Source organism: Delphinapterus leucas, chromosome 4 (genome assembly GCF_059928025.1).
Source record: "Delphinapterus leucas isolate spDelLeu-1000000601 "Yukka" chromosome 4, BTC_Dleu_Yukka2, whole genome shotgun sequence".
NCBI classification, from domain to species: Eukaryota; Metazoa; Chordata; class Mammalia; order Artiodactyla; family Monodontidae; genus Delphinapterus; species Delphinapterus leucas.
The window spans coordinates 138544876-138566888 of NC_143132.1; the positions used below are offsets into that span (position 1 = coordinate 138544876).

Genomic DNA, 22013 nt, shown 5'->3' on the forward strand with positions numbered 1-22013 from the left:
AGCTGCCCCGAGGCCCCCCGCCGGCTCCTTGGGAGCCGCCTCCACACGCAAGTTCCCAGGAACGAGCCGCAGCCACAGGGCGGCGTGGCGTCCGCGGGCTGAACCGGTGCTGAACCGGTGCTGCACCGGTGCTGCAACCTGGGGTGGCCACGCAAACCTGCCGGCCCGGCCCACTGAGCATGCCCGGCCCCTATTACATTCCCACACCCTAGACCTCTCTACCAAATAAGATTGATTGACGTTTGACCTATGGATTCCTTATTCCTTTCCTTTACTAATTTTGTTCATCCTTGACTGGATCCTCTCTAGTGACCACGGATCCCTATAAAACAAGACAGCGGAAACAGTTTCCTCAATAATGATTTCAGCAGGAGAGTTGTTCCTGCATCTCAGCGTCACCAAGGCTCTTTAAATGATGATTTTACACTGAGTAAATGATGGTTCTCCATCAGTTGCTAAGGTACCAGTCAGTCAACCCTGGCAGTAAGTTAATATGTTAAATCTGTGGCTTCCAGTTCATTCCAGCTTATATCTGTGGAGTTGGTTTTTAATCCAAGTGAATGAATGACCTCGCAAATGATACGATTAAATGTTCTCATATTTCAACAGACTGCCTGTTTGTCCTATCAGAGGCATTTTTAACTCCTTGTCTTTGAAGTGTTAAGAGGCCTGCTCAACTTTGGGCTAGTTGGAGAACCAGCAAGCATCCATCATTTAGTTTGTTGATAAAAAGTTCTAAGTATCATTAGCCAAGAAGTAATCTCTGTAACAATTCAGTTCCTTCTTTCAAGAAACAGATTATTCTTGAGTAACTTTAATAATGATTTTATAGAAGCAGCGCTCACAGTGTTTGGTGGGTCTGTTGAAGCCACATTAGTGAGTTGTCTCAGTGCAGGAACCTCTGCTGTAATGACACCCTCTTCTCTCCCCTGAGCAGACTGTACAGCGGGAGCCTGGTGCACGGGCTCTGCCGACAACTGCTGACGTCAGCCTCAGTGGAGAGCCTCCTGCACGTGTGTCCTGAGGCCCAGCAACTCTATGAGCATATGTTCAGTGCCGCTAGGTCATGTGCCCCTGCTGAACTAGTCCTACCAAAGGGTAAATCAAAAAAAAGAAGGCAAAAGAAACGAGGTACCCCCTGGTCAGGGAACAGAGTGGGGACCACCTTGAACGCTAGGAGTTGGCATGAGGGAGGCAATCGGTTTGAGCTGTTGACGGTGGGGACCTTGGAGGAGCACATGGAGGCCGCAGAGCTCGAATAAACTCAGTTGCAACCAGATTGGGATTCTTACCGAAAATTTGTATTACCTCCCTTGAAATGACTGACTTTTTTTTAGAATTAAATCTGTTAAAGGATAAACACTGCAGTATTTTGAATTCCAAAGTACTTTGTATTCTGCTTTTAATAAATACGTGGTTTAAGTAAACTTTTGTATTTTTTCAACACGTGAAAGAAAACATGTTTGCACTTGCCATGTTCCACTTTAGTAAGTTAATAATAGTCTATAACCTTCAAATTGTGGCAACTCAGCCAAGCTATGTTTTCAGAAAGAACAGAAGTCCTACATCAGTTACTTCCTATAAGCTGAAGCTGGGTTATCATCATTTAACACAACTTTTTTACAACTATCATCTCCTCTTCATCCTTTATTATGAAAGGTCTGGGCCCCAGAAGATAGACGTGAGGAAGCCAGACAGAAAAGGAGACCTTTAAGTACTTTGTCAAAGAGCCCATGGCAGGGCTGATGAGCATTTTAGATGTGCTCCAGTTTTTATTTTACTTATTTTTAATTTCTTTTAATTTTTTTTTTTTTTTAGTTTATTCATTTTGGGCTGTGTTGGGTCTTCATTGCTGCGCACAGGCTCTCTCTAGTTGCAGTGAGCGGGGGCTACTCTTCGTTGTGGTACGCGGGCTTCTTATCGTGGTGACTTCTCTTGTTGTGGAGCACTGGCTCTAGGTGCATGGGCTTCAGTAGTTGTGGTTCACGGGCTCCGGAGCGCAGGCTCGGTAGTTGTGGCGCACAGGCGTAGTTGCTCCGTGGCATGTGGGATCTTCCCAGACCAGGGCTCGAACCCGTGTCCCCTGCATTGGCAGATGGATTCTTAACCACTGCACCACCAGAGAAGCCCTATGTGCTCCAGTTTTTAGAAAAGAAATTGAAACTGTAATGGTCCCAACAAAAGAAGAAACAGCATCCAATTAATGGGATGTGCAATTAATTTGATGTCATAACCAGCATTTTTAAATGGAATATATCAGATATGCATTTCATAGCTTAGATGGTTGTGCAAAGTGTTATTTCTTACTGTGGACTGCAGTCAAGACTTTGAAAGGCACTGCTCTGGAACACACTGAGGCTACTAACATTACAAACACCTGTTACAGAACTGTGAGGGCACGGCCAGTTCCAAATAAAGAACTTGAAAATAGAAAAGCAAGTGGAATGAATATATTTGGGCAACATATGAAGATCTGAAAGTACACTCCAACCTTCATTTTTTTATGTATTCGTACAAATTGTGTTCCTCCTTTCTTCTCTCTCACTGATACATTCCATCAGCAGCTAAATGTGGTTTTCAGCTATTTTTTGAGCAGGCCTGTGTTCAGTAATTAACGTCTGGTAAGCAACTCTCTGCACTTTCCTAGAGGTACCATACCATACTAAGCCCAAACCTCCCAAGGGCTAACTGGCTTTAGCCATTTACAAAAGGCAAAAACAAAACCTCACAGGCTCCTAAAGTTTTCAAGCCTAAAAGACTGGCTTCTGTTTCATATAAGAGTTTTTGAAATAAGAAAATTTTTGTTTAAGAGTGCATGGGGCTTCACAGTAAGGTTGTTTTCATCTCTAAAGAGATGGTTATTCCCAGAAGAATCAAGAAAAGAGCAGTCATATGCATCGATTTTTGAGAAGACACGTATTTTTCCAGCAAATAACGGATCTAATGGGGACTATAAGCATGTAAGATCTTTGTATCAAAATTGTCTTCCTTGATTCCTGGAGCTGGGGGCCAATCTGGAAATTATACCAGTATGAATGTCCTATTTCCTGGCTCATCCACACTGCTTTATAAAATCACCGACCTTGGGCTTCCCTGGTGGCGCAGTGGTTGAGAGTCCACCTGCCAACGCAGGGGACACGGGTTCGAGGCCTGGTCTGGGAAGATCCCACATGCCGCGGAGCGGCTGGGCCCTTGAGCCATGGCTGCTGAGCCTGCGCGTCCGGAGCCTGTGCTCCGCAACGGGAGAGGCCACAACAGTGAGAGGCCCGCGCACCGCGATGAAGAGTGGTCCCGGCTCACCGCAACTACAGAAAGCTCTCTCACAGAAACGAAGACCCAACACACCCAAAAATAAATAAATAAATTTATCTTTTTTAAAAGAATATACTTATTAAAAAAAAAATCACCAGCCTTGCATGAAACACTATTCCTTCCCAGTTCCACATTGCCAAGTGACTGGTTTGATTGATAGGCACCAAACTGAAGAGTGTAGGGCTATAGAATTTAAAGTCAATTGAATTATATCATTCACCTTTTTCTTTCATTAACAGGAATTTTTCAAGCCAAGGGGCCTTCATTCAGTAGTCATAAGAAAACAGGTTCCTTTCTCTAACTGTTGGAATCGGGCAGGGCCATTCACTTGAAACTACCCAGCTTTGCAGTAAAGGAGTTAAAATCGAATGTCCATTAACTCTTACTCTGAGAATTCAGTGAAGTTACCTACCCCAGTATATATCTTCTCCTGTATATATTAAGCAAGAGGTTGCAAGCACTCCACAAGACATCTGAGGGGGTTTACCAAAGAAACAGGACACAGTACCCAACCCCCAAAACTCATGCTTGTGTAAGCTGTTTGGGGAGGTAAAACAACGAAATAATGAGAGAACATTTTATGATGCAATCCGTCAGGTGCAAATGGCAAACTGCAGACTGAAGGCTATATAATCAGGAGACAGCAGTCCCAAGGACGACGAGGCTAAATCAGAGGATTCTCGGACATGGCTTTTGAGCTTGGCTTTAAGAGAAAGGGATGTGATTGGGATGAGGTACAGGAGGCAGTATGGAGCACGTGTGTAGAGTGTCCCAGCTTTGAAAACCTGTTTCATTTTCTAATCAAGTCTTTAAACCTTGTTCTTTCTGATTCAGTTCTAGCTAATGAAATCTCACCTGAGTCTTTGGGGATGTTAAGTCTTCAATTAGCAATTTAAGTAACAAAAAGAACTCTGGACACCGAAGATCAATAAATTTTAGGAATAAAGTTGGAGAGAGAAGAACACTATAATGTAATCTTCTGTGTTAGGCTGTGATTAAGCTTTTACTTGTACAAGTCCTTTTTGAGATACCTGGACCTGGAAAGTTGAATATGTACATCCTATAAATATAAATTCTAAAGGCCTTTCATAATAATTATGACAAAAAAGAATTCAAATTAATTTCAGTATTTGCATTTGGATTTCTAATTCAAATTAATTACAGTTTTAGAAGATAAAGACCTTTATAGCTAGAAAGATCTTACAATTATCTTTTCCTCCTTTGTGCATAAAATAAATGAATCAGCGACTATGCCTCAGTTACCCTATCTGTAAAATAGGGATCAGAATAATTCAAGCTGTTGTCTAAGGATAAAATGACATGTATTTTAAGTTACTTAGAACAGTCGCTGGCACTAAAAACATGCCATAAATGACAGTCGTTGTTACATCCACACATAAGCCCAAGAGCAAAGCAAGGGATCTGGGAGAAGTGAGGGTGCTGGGCAGAAACATAAGGCACCGTGAGACCAGTGGCTGCCAGAGCTCATGGCAGAATTTTGCAGAGGCAAAGCAGGTCAACACTATTAAATATGGCTGAGATGAGAAGGGCAAGAATGTGAGAACATTAAAGCAGCTTTAGCAGAGTTGCCAGGCTGAAGCCACACTGAAAAGCGGAGAAGTGCCAGGAGAGTGTGAACAGGCAGCCAAGCTCAACCTCAGGAAACAATAAAGACCAGAAGGAACTAGCCCTGTGTGAGCACTTTGCCCCTCTTGTCCTTTTTTCTTGTTATCAAGGAATTTTCTGTAGTGTTTTTAAACCCAATTTGAAAGAGTTTGGAATATGTTTAGAGACAGGAGAAAATTAAGAGCAGGTATTACCTCTTCCTGCAGCTGCACGGGTTATATCCTGGCCCTACCCCATAACCCTAAGGAAACCAAACACGGTCTCCCCAGTAGTGAGGTTTCCAGAGTTCACTGGGCACTGCTCTCTAGCACATGCTATTTGGCTGGCTGGCACACCATGAACCCAAGCAGCATCCAGCAAGCAGTCACTCCTAAGACCAGGAGAAATAATTCCACTTCTGTAAGAGGACAAACTTTCACTCCAGAGATAGTGACCTTGTATTCTTAGGGCAGTGTTTGTGGGGTACTCGGTATTTATCTCATAATGTCTTTCATTGGTGCATTTCAGTCAAGGCAGCTAGAAATGCTTCTGTATTTGTATCACTTTGAAATGAAATACTATTTCTTTTGGACAGATGTATTAAAAAGATGCCTCTCCACTTGAAGCAACAGCTTTCTGAACCATACAGGATACGTTGCTCTGGCATTCCTTTCCAGGTCTAAATAATGCTAAAATCGAAGCCCATGGGCTTCCCTGGTGGCGCATGGTTGAGAGTCTGCCTGCCGATGCAGGGGACGCAGGTTCGTGTCCCGGCCCGTGAGCCATGGCGGCTGAGCCTGCGCGTCCGGAGCTTATGCTCCGCAACGGGAGAGGCCACAACAGTAGAGGCCCGCGTACCGCAAAAAAAAAAAAAAAAAAAAAAAAAAAATTGAAGCCCATCCAGCTGTAAAAATTCTAAGATGAGAACTTCATGCTGAGGAAGAACGTTTTAAACTTCAAAGGCATGGACTTCCCTCAGGAAGCATACCAGTCTGTTGTAATGGGAGAAAGAAATGAAGAGGTAATACACGGAAAAGTGTTCCAGCTAGTTTCACTGGATTCAGTGTTCAGGGAGAGAAATTTCACATGAACATGTTGCAGTGCACATGCAATCACCTTTTTTTTTTTTTGGCCTTGCTGTGCCGCTTGCGGGATCTTAGTTCCCCAACCAGGGACTGAACCCAGGTCACAACAGTAAAAGTGCTGAGTCCTAACCACTGGACCGCCAGGGAATTCCCCCACATACAATCACTTTTAGTCCTAACTAGTAATAGGTAACATTTTAGGTATTTGGTTAATAAAGCTAAATCTTTGGTTAAAACAGCTAAATCATACATATTTTAAGAAATTTTCTCATTACCACTTTAGGAGATACTTGGAGATTTCTGTGTACAACGTAACCCACTGTCATGAGGATCAAGGAATACCTAGGAATATTTTTGCAAAAAACAAAATGAAACAATCAGAATATTTCAATACTGGATTTTTGATACTTTATGAGACTGAATCATTTGACTCTGTGAAAACATTGGGTTGGCCCCGAACTTTTTGGCCAACCCAATACCATCGCATGAGCTAGCATACAAGATTAGGAAAACTTTCCGGGTGTGTTGATACATATAATTAGCGCTTCTTGGAGGATTAACTGAAGTGCTGGTTCTTCTTGAAAAACGGCCATGTGTGTATCCAGCCATCACTCCCCCCATATCTTCCTGTGTCTGGTTCATGTGTCTTCCTCGTAATGGGGGAATAAATCAAAGGATGTTGACAGGAAATACAAGTCTACTCTTCAGTCTCAATGCTTGCTGTCATGGATACACAGTAATGAGCTCTACTTCATAATGGAGGATGTGGATTAATCTACCTATTAAGGTGAACTTGCTCTGACGTGGAAGCCTTTGAGTAAATACATATTAACATTACTCTAAAAAAAATAGGGTTTATAAACATACCAATGAGAAACACTACAAATTATTGCTAAAATTGCTAAAAACAGCATTTTATGCTTTCATTAAAAGACTGGAAAGAACCCTCTGTTTTCAGATTTCCTATTCAGTTGTCATTCATTTGTGTAGGATGGGGTGTAGCGGGGAAATGAGGGAACCAGGGGGTTCTGTTGGGGATATGTTAAACACAGCTTTTAGGTGCTTAAGTGTTGAGAAATTAGCTGCTAGGCAGCTGGATATATGTCTGGAGCCTAGATTAGTCTTTGGGTGTTGAGATTATGAAATGTTTTCCTCTTCTATTCCTCTGTTTACAAATATCTCCAATGAGTATGTTGTACTGTTATAATCAGAGAAATGTTTGTATAGTTGAAGACTCTAGGAAGGATGGCATCAAGAGAGCAATCTTCTGAGGTTCCCTTGTCTTGCCCCCCAAAACTAAGGAAAACGAGGTAAAAATGGTGGGCAGGGGGCCTTTGGTATTGAAATCTGGGAATGGTGACATCCACAAATCCAAGTTCCCAATCACAAAGCACTGTAGCCCTTCAAGCTCCCAGATTTGTGCAAGTTGTGTTTGTTTTTGTTTTAAACAAAGAAATTGACCCTATTACGTATAATAACCATAATTCATTCTGTAAAGCTATTTTGATAAGTTGGACAGCCAAGGAGAATTCACTAAGAAATACTGTCATAACTTTACCTTAGAAATATAAATACTGTGCAAATATGTTCTGGTGTAGAAGGTTCTGTTCCTCCCTAAGACTGGACTGATAGTAAGCCTGCACAAACGACGACACCCGTTTCTGTGTGTCAGGAAAAAGCAACTGATGAGAGGGAAGCCCCCACTTCTCCTGTCGATCCAAGGGGGTGGGAGGGGCAGGTGGATCAGAGAAGAGCAGACTCTGCAGTAGAAACTTAGGCGGGTTGTGTGTGTGGTGTGTGTGTTTTGAGGAGCACAACTCAGATGGGACAACAGATCAGAACACCCCACCCACTGTAGGAAGAGGGAGCCTTGGTGATGAGGTGGGACAGACAACAGCTGGCATGTCCTTCCTGTTGATGACGTTCTGAGAACAGACTGAGTCTTTGACAGCCAATCTGGTATCAGTGGCATCCATCCCAGAGAGAATATCCTGCTGGGAGACTGGACGGTAGAGAAAATCGATGCCACTTCCTTTCTGGTCCACTGAATGCAATGCATAGGCCTATTCTGCTCTTTGTGAATATCTATGAGTAGGCAATTTTTTTCTGTAAAACCCCAGCATGAATACAGTGGTAACAATATGGAAGTGCATGTGCGTACCTGTGTTCCAATAAAACTTGTGGGCAGTAGTCTGTCGTCCCCAAAACTAAATCAACAGCCCCATGTGGGTAAGTTAGGAAGGTATTAAAATAAGCTGTTTCCCTAACTTGTAACACCTCCAACTAATTCATGGACTATCTAACCTGTTCCACGAAGAAAGATGCTTATAAATTCTAATGCAATCTTATTATGCAACTATATGGATGAATATGAGAAAGGACCATGAAGACATACTCATTTATAACTCCCTAAAATCGATCGAACATGCTTAAAAATAAAGTTTTTCATGTTTTTCCTATCAAGCATACATTTTTCTGCCATCTGGTTGGGGCCTGCTATATACTGCTCAAAGACAGTATTTTGTGAGACTCACAAGTTGTTTCATATTGGCTTTTAAGATGCAGACCTGATGAAAAAAGAGTAAATGGCCAAAGCATTAATGGTATTTTATTTATGACCATAGATGACACCAAACTGTCACTTCTAACTATACTTATCACAGGGAAAGCCTTAATAGAAAATTGCTTTTAATACAGTTGAGTGAATTGGTATTAAAAAAAAAAAACAACACCTGTATCAAAGAGCTTATTTTGTTTTGAGTTCAAAAACTGGAAACACTCAGAAAACAAAAATGGACCTCTATGGTCATGTAGAACAATGTGCCCAATTTCTGGCACTGTGTGCTCTTAATACTGTGAGAGATGGTTTCTACCCTTACCTAAGTAGAGCAGTGCAATTACTGCTGAAGAAATACTGGTGTGACCTGGACTGATGCGTGAAGGCAGTTCAGCCAGGCCGACAGCCATGGGGCCACTGCAGACATGGGGCCTTTGCCAGGGTATCTGTCAATCTGGCTAGACTTGAACACAAAGGGAGTGGAATGGCAGAGCCGGGTAGGCCCCGTGATCTGCACAGGAAACACTGCCTACCTGGAGCAGAGCAGACAGAGGAAGGCCCCACACTCACATGTACACGGGAATGCTGGCAGGTCTAGATCAGAGAAGAACTTACAAAGGATCAAAACTAAAGCCTCAAAATATTTTTCCTACCCAAACTTCACCACCTCAACTTATTTTGAATGAAAAGAGAAGATTATAGCAGATTTCCTGTCCAGATGTATCACCTACATGGCTTGGACTTAAAATTTTAATGCTTTCTAAGAAATAAAATCCCACAATTTTATGCCCAAACTTACAGCTGCATTTATTCTTAACAGTATTTACAAGAAACTGCACCCACCCACCCCCCCGCCACACACACACACACACACACACAGACACATGCACCTTTAGAGCTACCTGGAAAGGCCATCCTGGTTGGCTCTTCAGCTGGACTTTGAAGAACAGGTTAAAAACTCTGATTCTCAAATTGAAACAGAGGAAAAAGTATTTCAAGTTGAAGGAATACTGTCCAAAAACACCAGTAAGCGGATTGTGTTGGAACATCATGTGTGACATATGAGGCTAGAAAGATCCAAGGAAGAATTATGAGTAAAATGGAAACAAAAAAAACCAACATTGTTTTCTACTTGCCTACCATAAATTCTTAATAACTATACTAAAGAAATTACTTTAAAAGAAATCTTACTCTGTCAAAGCTGAGTTTACATTCATTTATTGGTTTACTTTTATCAAAAATTTTAAAAATCGATGCTTGTAACAAGAAATTATTAATATTTTCTTACTACCTCATAATGAGTCAGCCATGGCTTTAATTCATTCTGTGCTAGAAACCTCATCCAACATATCCACTGGGAAAGGACATCACAAACTTCACACTTCAAATTGACCTGTGTCCCACTAAAAGCTGCTTGGCTCTGGTAATTCTCCCAACAGCTCTAGTAGCCAAGCCAGAAAGCCAGAAGCTGCAGTATCTTCCTCTCCTCCCATCGGGTCATGTCAATGCTCTCTCTTAGAAGACAGAAATCCCATGTTTTTCGCTCCATACTAACTGCCACAACTCAGTCCCTCTACCTCTTAAGCTTCTACAATTCTCTAATCAGTCTCTCTGTTTTGTCTTGACAGTCTACCCTCTGAGCTTCCATCAGCATGTTACAAGACAAAAATCCAAACTCTTATCACAGTCTTGAAATCCTACAGCAGGCTACAAGCTAAATGTCTTTACCTTCACCACTAGGCTCCTCCTGCCTATCTGTCCAGCCCTCACATTATATATACTCTCCTTGCCCTAGCCCCAGACTCCTGTGGTTTTCACCTGTTCCTTCCAGACGCCACCAACGCCTCTGCAGAGGCTATGCCATTTGGTTACAATATCCTGCTGTTCTCGGCTGGAGATTCTCAACTTAAGGCTTGATTCGGATGCCACTAGTTCTAGGAAATTTGACAACCTCCTCCTATGAAGCTATTTCTCTCCTTTGGCTACTGCAGCACTTGGGGCAGCACTTACCACTGTACCACATACATTTCACTTTGGTTTCCAGAGTTAAGACTGAGAACTTCCCAAATCTAAACCTACCAAAATATTTGCAGACTATTATACCTACATTAATATCAAGGATTGGTTAACCATTATCCATTATTAACAATAACTAACTCTGAAAACCAAACCCCCAAACCGAACAAAAGTTAATAGTCATACCAAGTGCTAACTGATCTCAAAGAAGCTTAATTATCAGGATAATCTGTCTAGTAACATACCAGTTAGGATTAACATTTATCCACACCGTGTTCTAGTATGCAAATCAGCTACTATTTGGATTGCAGCTTACTCTAAAAAGGCATTTCAAAGATTTCCAAATGCCAATCTCAAGGGAAACTTCCAGTAAAATGTGTGCTGGACTCATTTTACTGTATGTGTATTTTTAAAATAAATGTGCAAAGACCACTACTAACTTTCAACAGACAGCCTGTTAACAGTTACATCCTCAGCTAACACACAGTCCATGAGCTCTTGAAGGGCAGGGATGCCACCACTTTTCTATTCCTAGTACATTCTAGGTACTAAAGAAAAGTTTACTGAAATGATAATTAATTCATCCATTTAAATTGAGTGAGTCACACATAGAAGTAAAATGCACGAATTGCCAAGTGACAAAGGCAGAAAGCAAGGTAAAGTTAATTAAGGTTCTTAGATCTTATATTTATTGTTTGCCACCAATTCATTTCACTGAGAAGCTGTTATACGGCCAGTGCTCACTTTACTTAGGTACTGTATGAAAGAGATCAAAACTTGAAATGACTTCACAAAGATTACCAATGTAAAAGATGTACCTTGCATGGGTATGAAAGGTAAAAAATGTGTTTTACCCTTGTGGGTGTGGTTACTGCTATTAAATGAAGTCTGTGTCCTGAGGGGGTAGGTTTTTTAGGTTGCCTGGTTTCAGGCTGTTCCATTTCTGGGTCATGAAATGCCCAGCAAAAATCTGAGAGAACATGTTAAGCCTTGTTCCTCTGCTGCCAGTATGAATCACTTGAGGATTATCTACCTAGTTGGTGAATTAAAGCTCCTTTTCTTCCCTGATATTTAATCACTTTGAAGTCAAAAAACTTCATGAGGTAGTCTAACAGGGAAAAAAATCACATAAGTTAGTATTGTTAGGGACTCTAGCAAGCCCCAGGGCCAGGAAATGGGGGAAAATTTTTAATTTAGATACCAGTGCATTTGATTTATCCATGCTAATTCTGATAATATGCTATGTAAACTACACACACAGACCCTAATTTGTTGTTTTACTATGGGAAATCTGTTATACAGATGTAGTATATCTGAACCATACATTTCACTTCTTTTTAAATCACAGATTCAATGTACTGTGAGTACTGCCTAATTTCTGTATCTTCAACATCCATATGATTTTAATGTGAACAGTCCCAACTGGAAGAACATTAACTTATGAAAATAAATCATTCTGGGGGAAGGTTTAAAATCTGAACAATACGATAGGCACATTTATTTCATATGAGTCATACTCTGAACCTAAAATGCAAAGCAAAAGATTGACGTGCACTTCATATTTCAAGTCCTTGTAACAGAGAAGAAAACTCATTACAAAACTTAGGTATGATACATCACCATCATTAAAGATAAAGCTGATTAGACAATGGTTTCCATGTACATTTGACTATCTAGCCTTAAAGAGTAAAGCAGAATAAACTGCAGATATCTCAGGTCCTTATATTAAACTGTTTCAGTAACAAGACTCAAAGAATAGGTATCTTTCCTATCGTTAACAACAGTACTTCAGTGCTAACAGTGCGGTTTAATATTGGTGGTAAAAACTAGAGAGCGATTTATCCTGACAGTTTAAAAAATTAATTATAAAATGCAAAATTCAGTAACTTCAGGAAGAATTAAACATGTAAGAATTTGAGACCCGTTTCTGTTTCAGAGAGAAATATTCAACAGGAAAATGTATTTCTAATTTTGAATTTCTGGCCCAAATTTGCCACACACTCAAAGCAAATTACCTGTACCTCATCCAGCTATTACAAAAACTGATGGCATTCCAAGAGCAAATCTATCTATTTCTCTAGCACGCCCAGTGAAGCAGAACAAGGCAGAGGACAATGGTGGAAGCAGGAGAGGGGCAGGCTCCAGGCTGTGCTGCAACCTAAGCCCAAAAGCTGCAGATACACAAAGAGTAAAGGTCAGCACAGAATCTTCCACTTAAACTCTGCTTCATAAACCATCTGTTTAGGTTTGGGGCTTTTTTTATTCTTTAAGTTTACCACTCTATACTTCGTAAGAAAGATTTTTTTAAGTACACATAAAAAGATATTAAAAAGTAATAAAATTCAGATATTCAGGTGAGGTACTTAGATTTATATTTAGGAGATGACTTTGTCAAGGTGCTGCTTGACAAAGTATGTATTGATATTTAACTCTAAAAGAAGGCATAACACATTAACATCACCTGCTATAAATATCAGCCCAACCAGTCTTAAATTTTTTTGACTCCATGACTAAGTGTTAATTACAGACATGGCTACCCTACCTAGAATGCCACTCCACAGCCCTGTATTAACTGTGCTAGACTAAAGGCTCATACCAAAAACCAAAAGAAGAAGAAAAAGAAAAGGCAACCATTTACACTTACTAAGGAAAGCAAACATTTACTTCAAATTGCAGTATAAGCTTTTCAATCACAAAAAGAAAGAAAAGAACAGTGATCTGACAGTGGTCACATCCTGTGCAAAAACACTTGAGATAACAGAAATGGTGACACAAGGTAGCTGAGCTGCTTACACTGCAGGAAAAGGAAATACAGTAGCTGAAATATGGCACTCCTGGGAATCAACTTCTAAACCAAACAGAATGCCTTTGAAATGATTAAATGTATTTGTGTATTAGTAAGAAAGCCCCACCACCATAAATAGTACAATATTTAAAAATTAAAAAAAATCATATTTATCTAGGATAGATTGTGTATTTGAACTGTTAGACCTCTTTAAGTGCAGAAGGTGGTTCAGGTTTTGCCTGTTTTTTAAATTAAATAACTGCCCATACACTTTACGAAGTTCCACTCAATCGCAAAAGCCAATTTAAATCAAGGAATATGTTATCAAAGTTGCATAATTTCATTTGGGACTGTCAGCAGGTTAAAGTCTCAAATCAAGTCTTCAACACTCATTTTTAGTCAATAAAAAGTTCAAAAGTTCTCAAATCTTCATTATCCTCTTGAACTTGCCCTTCTAAATGATCCTCAGACTGCAATTCCTAGTTTGCAAGTAAAAGAATGCAATATGCATCATACTTCAAGAAAAGACGACGATGTCGAGCTAACAGGCTTCTGGATCTTCTCCCTGCTCCTTTCAACCTTCTTGATAATTTCTGCCACTATGCACACTGACGAGGTGAGACCCAGAAGAAAGAGCAAATCTGCAAGAGAAAGTAAGTTGGGTTTTACAATTCTTTAAACTTCCAGTTGCAGAGCTTAATAACTTATGTTTTTCTAGCATTTTACCACAGCCTTTAAAATACATTATTTCTCAACCATTCCACAAAGTAGCCACAATCGGCCTCAGTTTAAAAATAAGGGAAGTAAGGCTCAAAGGTACTAAATGACTTATCTAAGTCACACACCTAGGACAGGCAGCAGCCAGAGAACTAGAACTCAACTCCTCTGACTGCTTCCCCTGAACCATAACCGAGAACCACAACCTTTAACAACAGCAACACTAGAGGAGTTTTCTATTTAATAGATCACACAGCCTTTTTTAAAGGCTCTTCAAGCAGTGGTGACTAATTTGATTTTTTAAATGTCTATCTGAAGATTACTTAGAAATCTGCATCTTATTCCACTTGAAAGTCACTGTTTAAAGACCATATCTTTACAATGGTATCCACACTATCTCGTTCTTATTTATACTGCTTCAAACAACTGCACCGGCCTCCTTAAAACTCCATGTTTTTTTAAAGAGGAAGGAATATGAATACGAAATTAAAATCTTGAAATTAAACTAGTTCAACTCTAAGGTAAACTTTAACTTACAGCAAAAAATACAGTGATTCATAAATATCCAAATTACCTTTAAAAACCCAAGAATCAGAACTAGCATTATCATAAAATGCGTCCGTTCTCACACTTACATAGGAAGATTAACTTTTAAATGTACTGTATGGTGATGCATTTAATGCACAGTCTGTGAAATAATAATGACTGTCTTCACATCAGCTTAATAAAACTCTCTGCTATTAGGGCTGTTATTTCATAAAATAAGAATATGCAAATTAGCAAATAAGAATAGGAAAATATTAGTTTAACAATCAAAATGGTAATTTTAAAGAAGAGCCATTTGGTTTTCAGTGAGCTTAAGTCTAATTTCTTCTTCATACAAGATTAAAAAGTTATAAACTACAATTACTCTGTAACACGTTTTGATTTGCTATCTTTCGAATCACCAAATATGATTTTGACAAGTGACAACCTATAAAAAATTAACAAGAAAAAAATTACAAAAAAAGTTTAAAACCTAGAGTTGGGAGAGTGACTCCCCTAAACATTTCCAAATGAGAAAACAGAGCACACACATTTTTCAAAGCAAGCCACTTATTTCACTTTTTAGAAGAAAATTTTTCTTAGAACAAATGCATTAGAAAATACAGCTCATTTGTAATATATAAATTATAAAGATAATATTTCCTTTACCCAGTATACTTAGGCTCTCGGTCTGAAAAACTTTCTGAAGTGGAGGAAAGTAAATAACTAATAACTGTCCCATGATGGATCCAAGAACTGCGTAGCAAAACATTTTATTACTGCAGAGTCCAATCTCAAACACAGATTTGGTCTGTTGGCAGAGCAGAGAGTTCAGTTATTACTCCTTGGTCACAGAAACAACTTCTTTATTATTACACTCACCTCCAATTTTTAGTAACCTGGACTGAATCCTACAATAGTAGTACCATGAAATCTCTAAATTTTAACTCTTATTTTGGAATAATATAAATGGAATAGGGTAAATTTTAAAGCAGCTTCTCTTCATCAAGGGCTTTAAGAGTGATGCTATTAAAAACATAAAGACCACAGAAACTTCTTTTAGTCCTCCAAAGCATAAGAAACTTTATTTGTATATGATAATTTTGCTGAATCATTTCTATCATTCATTAAGGTACATAATATAAAAACCTTTCTCGAAGAATGGACTTAGTTACATGTGTAGTGAAAAAGTAAAAATGCCTTTCATAAAACAAAAACCAAATACTAAAGCTTCTTCAAAAATTAGTCTAAATTAATGGCAATTCACTGTACTTGGAAAGTTCTAGCATGGTGAATGGTAATAGATATAGTTAAGGATTTATATGGTGCTCTTAAATTGAAATGAACAGTCAGGCCTCAAATGTAGCTAGTTTCTAAAAACTAGCTAGTTTCCTGCTCTGAAAAAGTACCATTAGGTTCTAGCCCATTATTTTCTAACAAAGCACTTCAATCAAGAGAAGGCAATCCAGGTCTTCCCTGGTGGCACAGTGGTTAAGAATCCGCCTGCCAACGCAGGGGACATGGGTTCAAGCCCTGGTCTAGGAGGTTCCCACATGCCGTGGAGCAACTAGGCCCGTGCGCCACCAAATACTGAGCCTGCGCTCTAGAGCCCACAAGCCACAACTACTGAGCCCGCATGCCTAGAGCCTGTGCTCCGCAACGGGAGAAGCCACCGCGGTGAGGAGCCCGCGCACCACAACGGAGAGTAGCCCTCACTTGCCACAACTAGGGAAAGCCCACGCGCAGCAACGGGGACCCAACTCAGCCAAGGATAAATAAATAAATAAAATTTTCAAAAAAAGAGAGAGAGAAGGCAATCCACCTTAAGATAAAGCATGGGAAGAAAAGAAAATTTTAAATGTCCTAAGCTTTGACACACTGATGGAAATAATGAGAAAAAGTTAATATGCACAAAGCTGTTCCTGGACTTCTAACAATACTTGCTTCTATAATGAGGCTAATACCATCTTAGCACAAGCCATGAGCTTTGTCCTATCCTCAGATAATGTTAACTTGAACCTATCATATAGCTACAGATAATAAGAAAATGAAAAGAAGAAAAATCAGGTGATGACACCTGTGATTTACTTTGATCTCCTAGCCAAAGTTAAGGCTTATCTCCCCAAATGCCCCATCCCTCTTAGGACACATTCTGGAGGCACATGTTTGTAGGAAGGCTATATCCGGGGCTATAACCACGGCTACAAAAGCAAGCAAAGCTAAAAACCCTGCCCACTTGCAATTAGAGAGTACCCTAACCCAATTGAATTAGTCAGCTAAGATCACCTAAGCATACCTGGGATCTGGAACTTAGTGCATTGAACATGTCAAAAAACACAAAGCATGTGAAGGTCATTGTTGTATCCCGAGGTGTTATCACATTGTCTCGCAGCTGTCGAGAGGAAAAAAGATTTTCAGCTGGCTGAATTTAATGAACAAATACTACATGCTTTTAAAGGTTTAATATTTTCTTCCTCTCAGAATGAAATAGCTTTAGTTTAAGATATAAAACATATAAGCAACCTAAATTTCCCATACGCCATTTAAATAAGTCACCTAATGAATAGCTGTAGTCTACATAAAGTAAAAAGTCTTTTCCCAAACCATAAACTGGATACTAAAAGAACTTTTTTGATGACATGAAAGTAGCTATATTAAAGACTCAGATTTTCTACCTTCTTCCCAAGTTTTCATGTTAATTTTTATTGTATCTGATACTTCTCTGCAGATTTAAATAACTCTAATATATAAATCAGGAATTCTATTAACCCATAAATACTGAAATCAAACTATGTTTAGATGTTTTTATTCTATTTTTGAAAGAGCTCTCGTAACTTCCAGCCTTCTGCTTAATACACAAAAATAACCGAGTCCTACTGTGCAGAATGAATATTAATAAAGCAGCTTATCCAGTGAGTATACCTCCCGCCAGAAGACAAACAAAGTCCCACAAACAATAATTATTGAGGAAACAAGTATTTTAAGTATCAGGTTTTTGGTCAAAATGCTGTCCTTCCAGTTGCGTGGAGGTTTACGAATGACATCTTTATCCACTGGTTCTACTCCAAGGCTTCAAAACAAACAGAAAAGTGAATTAAAGTTTTAAGTAAGATTTGGATTTATTACTTTCACAACTTCATTGACCTCAATTATCCCGGAAACTAAATGTCTTCTTTTGGAAACAAAATGTTGAATCATGAAGAAAACCTTGGCTATGATCACTTGAAAATAACCAAAGATTTTATCACTCTTTCCTTTTCTGTTTATTTGGCACAGTTTGGGAGGGGACTGATAATCAAATTCAAAAAATTGCCCAAATTTTATTTACATATAGCTTTACTTATTCCAAATATGGCCTGAAATATATGACCTACCAACTGGACTTTGAACCATCTTTCATGCAAGGAAGTTTCAACTAGGATAATTTGTTGTAACGGTCACTGACATGTATCAGTGTCATGTTCCTCTGTGTTAGGAAAGCAACATCTAGGGCCCCATTATTATAAAAGAAGATACTTAGATGCTTAGGTCCTTCAATACTTTCCCAAAGTCTCTAAGACTGGCAACAGAACCTTGGTAATAGCACTAAAGCCAGAGATTTCTCCATTACAACCTATTCTAAGAAACAAAAAGCTTACTTCGAGGACAGGGACTGCAACTGTTCCCTCCCGGGTTCTCAACTTAAGGCTGGGCATCTAACAGCCTAAAAGCTCAGATCATAATGCATGAATGAGCACTCCAAGAGAATAAATGATATGCTAACATCACACAATTTATAACAAACACGATGCTGCAGAGATTTCCAACGCTATCCGTGATGAAGTCTTAGAGCTTAATTATCAGGATAGCATGCCATCCTTGTCTTTCAAATTTACATGAGAAAACTCTCACCTCTGAGCTGGAGGTCCGTCCATAATAATATTGATCCACAAAATCTGCATGGCATTGAGAGGATTGGGAAAGTTCATTAATGTAGCCAGTGAGATTAAAGTTAATGCTGCTATACTCCTATCGAAAGAAAGAGTCATTTTAAAAAACGTGTCAGCATAGTATAATTCTTGCTAATTTTATGAAATCACTTTCTTAGCATTTAAAACTCTCATGTTACTACTATTCTTTTAAAGGAAGCCCGTATTTCCAAGTAACCTACTGCTTCATTAGTGTGAACATTTTGAAGCTAAGAGTTAACCCTTATGATCCACAGCATTTTAATAAAGGACCTTCAAATAGAGGAAGATTTTTTTTAAATTGAGTTCAGATAACAGTTAATAGTTTCAATGATATTTTCATAACTGTTTTTGGACTACAGAAAAGCCCTTCTACTTTTGGAAAAAGATACCAAGAAGAAACATTAAAATTTGACACCCCTTTCTATTTCAGGAGCTATTAAATAAGCCACAAAGGTTTATATATTTTGATGATGATACAGACAAATAATTATCACACTTAGAACCTCTTTACCATGCCATTTTTAGATTTAGGACAGGATTCAATTTTCACACTGGAAAACTTTTACATATGGACAACCCTCAGAAATAGAGCCCAGAAGCTTGTAGGCATTCTGCTTGAATTCTACTTTGCAAATAATTTATCTGCAAGACCCATAAGTTTGTCACAACTTCTTACAAACTTACGTGCTCAGCTGGAATCTAACAAAATTTTTAATGTTATTATAAATTCCTTTACCCTCCTCAATTGCAGACCTGAAAGTTAAAAATAAAATTAGGTGAGAAAATATTATCACAGAAAAATAAGGATATATCAATACTGTGGAACTAATTTTGAAAACAAATTTCCAACTGATAAAACACACACATCAATAAGAAAATCTATTATTTTCTTCACATAATTAATACTAGAAAAAAAAAAAAAGGAAACACTACTGTGGCAAGGAATTGAAGTCTGGCCTGCTACACTCTACCCGAACTAATTTCATAACACAGGAATTTTTATTCTTAAAAAGACATTTCAACATTAAAATCACATCTTTGTTTCTACACAAGAGGCAATAATACACATTTATAATACTAAAATAATGATCTTCTTTACCCCTCCAAGTTTATTTTACTTCAAGATACAAGAGGCATGCATGGTAAGGGGTTAATTTAATGTAGGTTAGAAATTAAATGGCAATGAGACATATAAAACTTATAGAACTTAAGCCATCTGTTGCTACTACACACAATTAGGTATATGTTGTACCAGAATTATAAAAAGAATATGGTTTACAAAGATCCATGTAAATTCTCTCATTTATTTTGCTCAACCTAGGAAAATATGTGTTTTATAAACATATTGCCCTATCTTCCAAGATTTTTATACAATTCTAAGAATGGAAATTAAATATCTTATATCTTTTTAAGAGCCTAGCAATTCTGGGTCCTGAGGGCCCACATGCTCCACTTGAGGCCACAATGGGTTAATGAGGCACACAGGGAGGGCATCACTGAACTAAGACTTAGATCATTCAAGAGATGATTATCAAGTGACCTCCACCTGAACACTGTGAAACAACCAGCAGGTATTGCAGAATCTTAAAGCAATTAGAAACTGTGGGTGAAACAAATCTATTCAAATGATAAATTGCATCATTAGTAACATGAACAATTCCTGACAGAAGGAAACAGATATGGATGGGATCTTTATTTATAATACTTACTGTAAGGCCAGGCACATGCTTATTCCTGTGAGCCTGAATTTAACTAGAATAAAGGCCACATGAGGGTTCACTGCTGTATCACAACACTAGTGGCCAGGAAATGTGACACTTGGCTGGTACTCAGTAATATTTCCTAAATATTTCCTGCCATTTATTATGTCCATTCCATACAAATAATCTTCCCCCAAACTACACACTAGTACACAAAATAAGATTAATTAATCTAGTAAAAAAGTTTAGTTTATCCAATGTCTAAAACTGCTAAAGTCTTTTCTATGAAGGGGGTGCAAGAAAGAATGGGAGGGGACTCTCTGATGTGCATTCATTGAAGGAAAACTTACATGATGGTTTGGAAATCATCATCCACCAGGATCATGTCTGCTGCCTCTTTGCAAACATCTGTGCCAGTCTGACCCATTGCAACTCCAATGTCTGCAGCCTTCAGAGCAACTGCATCATTTACTCCATCTCCTGTCATGGCCACAACCGACCCGTTCTTCTGCAGAGACTGGGGGCGAGAGGGGAGAAGTGGGAGGGAGGCGTTCTGATTAAAATGCTGCTTCCACACAGATAAGGGGATAAACAAATCCTCTCTCTTTTTCTTTCCCACATAATTAAAGACTGGAAATAAAACAGACAATCACTTTTTCAATAAAACTTCAATAAATATATGGAGGTCTTAAGATAAAGCTTAGAAAAAGCTGCCATTAATATTTCCATGTGTGAAAATTCTATGAATTCTATGTGTAGAGCCTGATGAAGAGTCAATTACACAGTTGTTCTCAGGGCAATTTTGTCTCCCAGGGGACATCTGGCAATGTCTGGAGACATTGCTGATTGTCATGACTTCAGGGACGCTACTGGCATCTAAAGGATAGGAGCCGGGGATGCTGCTAAACTTACAACACACAGGACAGCCCCTCACAATGAAGAATTATCCAGCCCACAGTGTCACAGTGCCAAGGCCAAGAAACCATGACCTCAGTACAATGGAGCACTACTGTGATTAATAAGTCCATGAACTGATGGTACCATGTCAGCTGCTTTGTATATATTTGACTAATATAAACAATCATAGCCCTTTAAACATTGTTCACACTCTCAAAACATTTTTTTCTTGCTGCGTTTATTCAGTTTCTAAGTAATTATTCCTATTCACACTGGGTTGATTTGGCTATAGCCTCCTGTCAGAACATATTTCTACATTATTCAAATGTTTAAAGAAGGTTGTATTTGCAGATATTTCCTTAAAGTTTTCTTCCACATCTTCCTTTGCAAACTAAATTCTCTATTAATGTTTCCATCTCAGGCTTTAAAAAACCTCCTGTTTTGCTTCACAATACTTCTGACTTTAATGCTCTATCAATATTCCCAGTAGTAATGCAAACATAATGAAAGACAAGCAGTAGCATTTTGGATACAGAGATAAAACAGTGTGATTCTTAGACACCCACCTTAATAATTTTCATCTTGTGCCTTGGACTAGCTCTGTAAAATACCGCAACCTGTTAAAACACGGGATACACTAAAAATCTTCAACATTAAGAAATATCAGAATAACCTATGTACTTATAACTAAGAATATTTTTTAAATTATCAATTTAAACTGTCTGTATTTTGCCACAGAGATCAAACTTAAGAATATGCCATACATTTGTTAGGACACTCATTTGACAGGGTCATTTCAAATTTTTAGGTACTATAAGAAATGCACAATCTAAACAATTTACCCAGTTTATCCCATTATGTTTA

At 38.7% G+C, this 22013-nt stretch overlaps 2 protein-coding genes across 13 annotated transcripts in view; one reads left to right on the top strand and one right to left on the bottom strand.

Moving 5' to 3' along the window:
* The window catches only part of ASTE1 (asteroid structure-specific endonuclease 1), a 27993-nt gene extending 25885 nt beyond the window's left edge, over nt 1-2108 (top strand). For 2 of the 6 annotated variants that reach the window (XM_022561771.3, XM_022561772.3), the window contains exon 6: nt 938-2097. In XM_022561771.3, coding sequence (XP_022417479.1) covers nt 938-1262 — 325 coding nt within the window. In that variant the 3' untranslated portion in view covers nt 1263-2097. Of the gene's footprint in view, nt 1-309 lie in introns of all 6 variants that reach the window. The other 4 variants (XR_016393142.1, XM_022561773.3, XM_022561774.3 and 1 more) reach the window with 4 other exon arrangements.
* Nucleotides 2109-12042: 9934 nt separating this feature from the next.
* ATP2C1 (ATPase secretory pathway Ca2+ transporting 1) overlaps nt 12043-22013 on the bottom strand; it is a 103151-nt gene continuing 93180 nt past the window's right edge. For all 7 annotated transcript variants that reach the window (XM_022561765.3, XM_022561768.2, XM_089911152.1 and 4 more), the window contains 8 exons: nt 21716-21766; nt 20603-20769; nt 19237-19305; nt 18494-18610; nt 17525-17672; nt 16899-16994; nt 15272-15413; nt 12043-14001 (listed from right to left, as the gene is read on the bottom strand). In XM_022561765.3, coding sequence (XP_022417473.2) covers nt 13871-14001; nt 15272-15413; nt 16899-16994; nt 17525-17672; nt 18494-18610; nt 19237-19305; nt 20603-20769; nt 21716-21766 — 921 coding nt within the window. In that variant the 3' untranslated portion in view covers nt 12043-13870. The remainder of the gene's footprint in view (nt 14002-15271; nt 15414-16898; nt 16995-17524; nt 17673-18493; nt 18611-19236; nt 19306-20602; nt 20770-21715; nt 21767-22013) is intronic.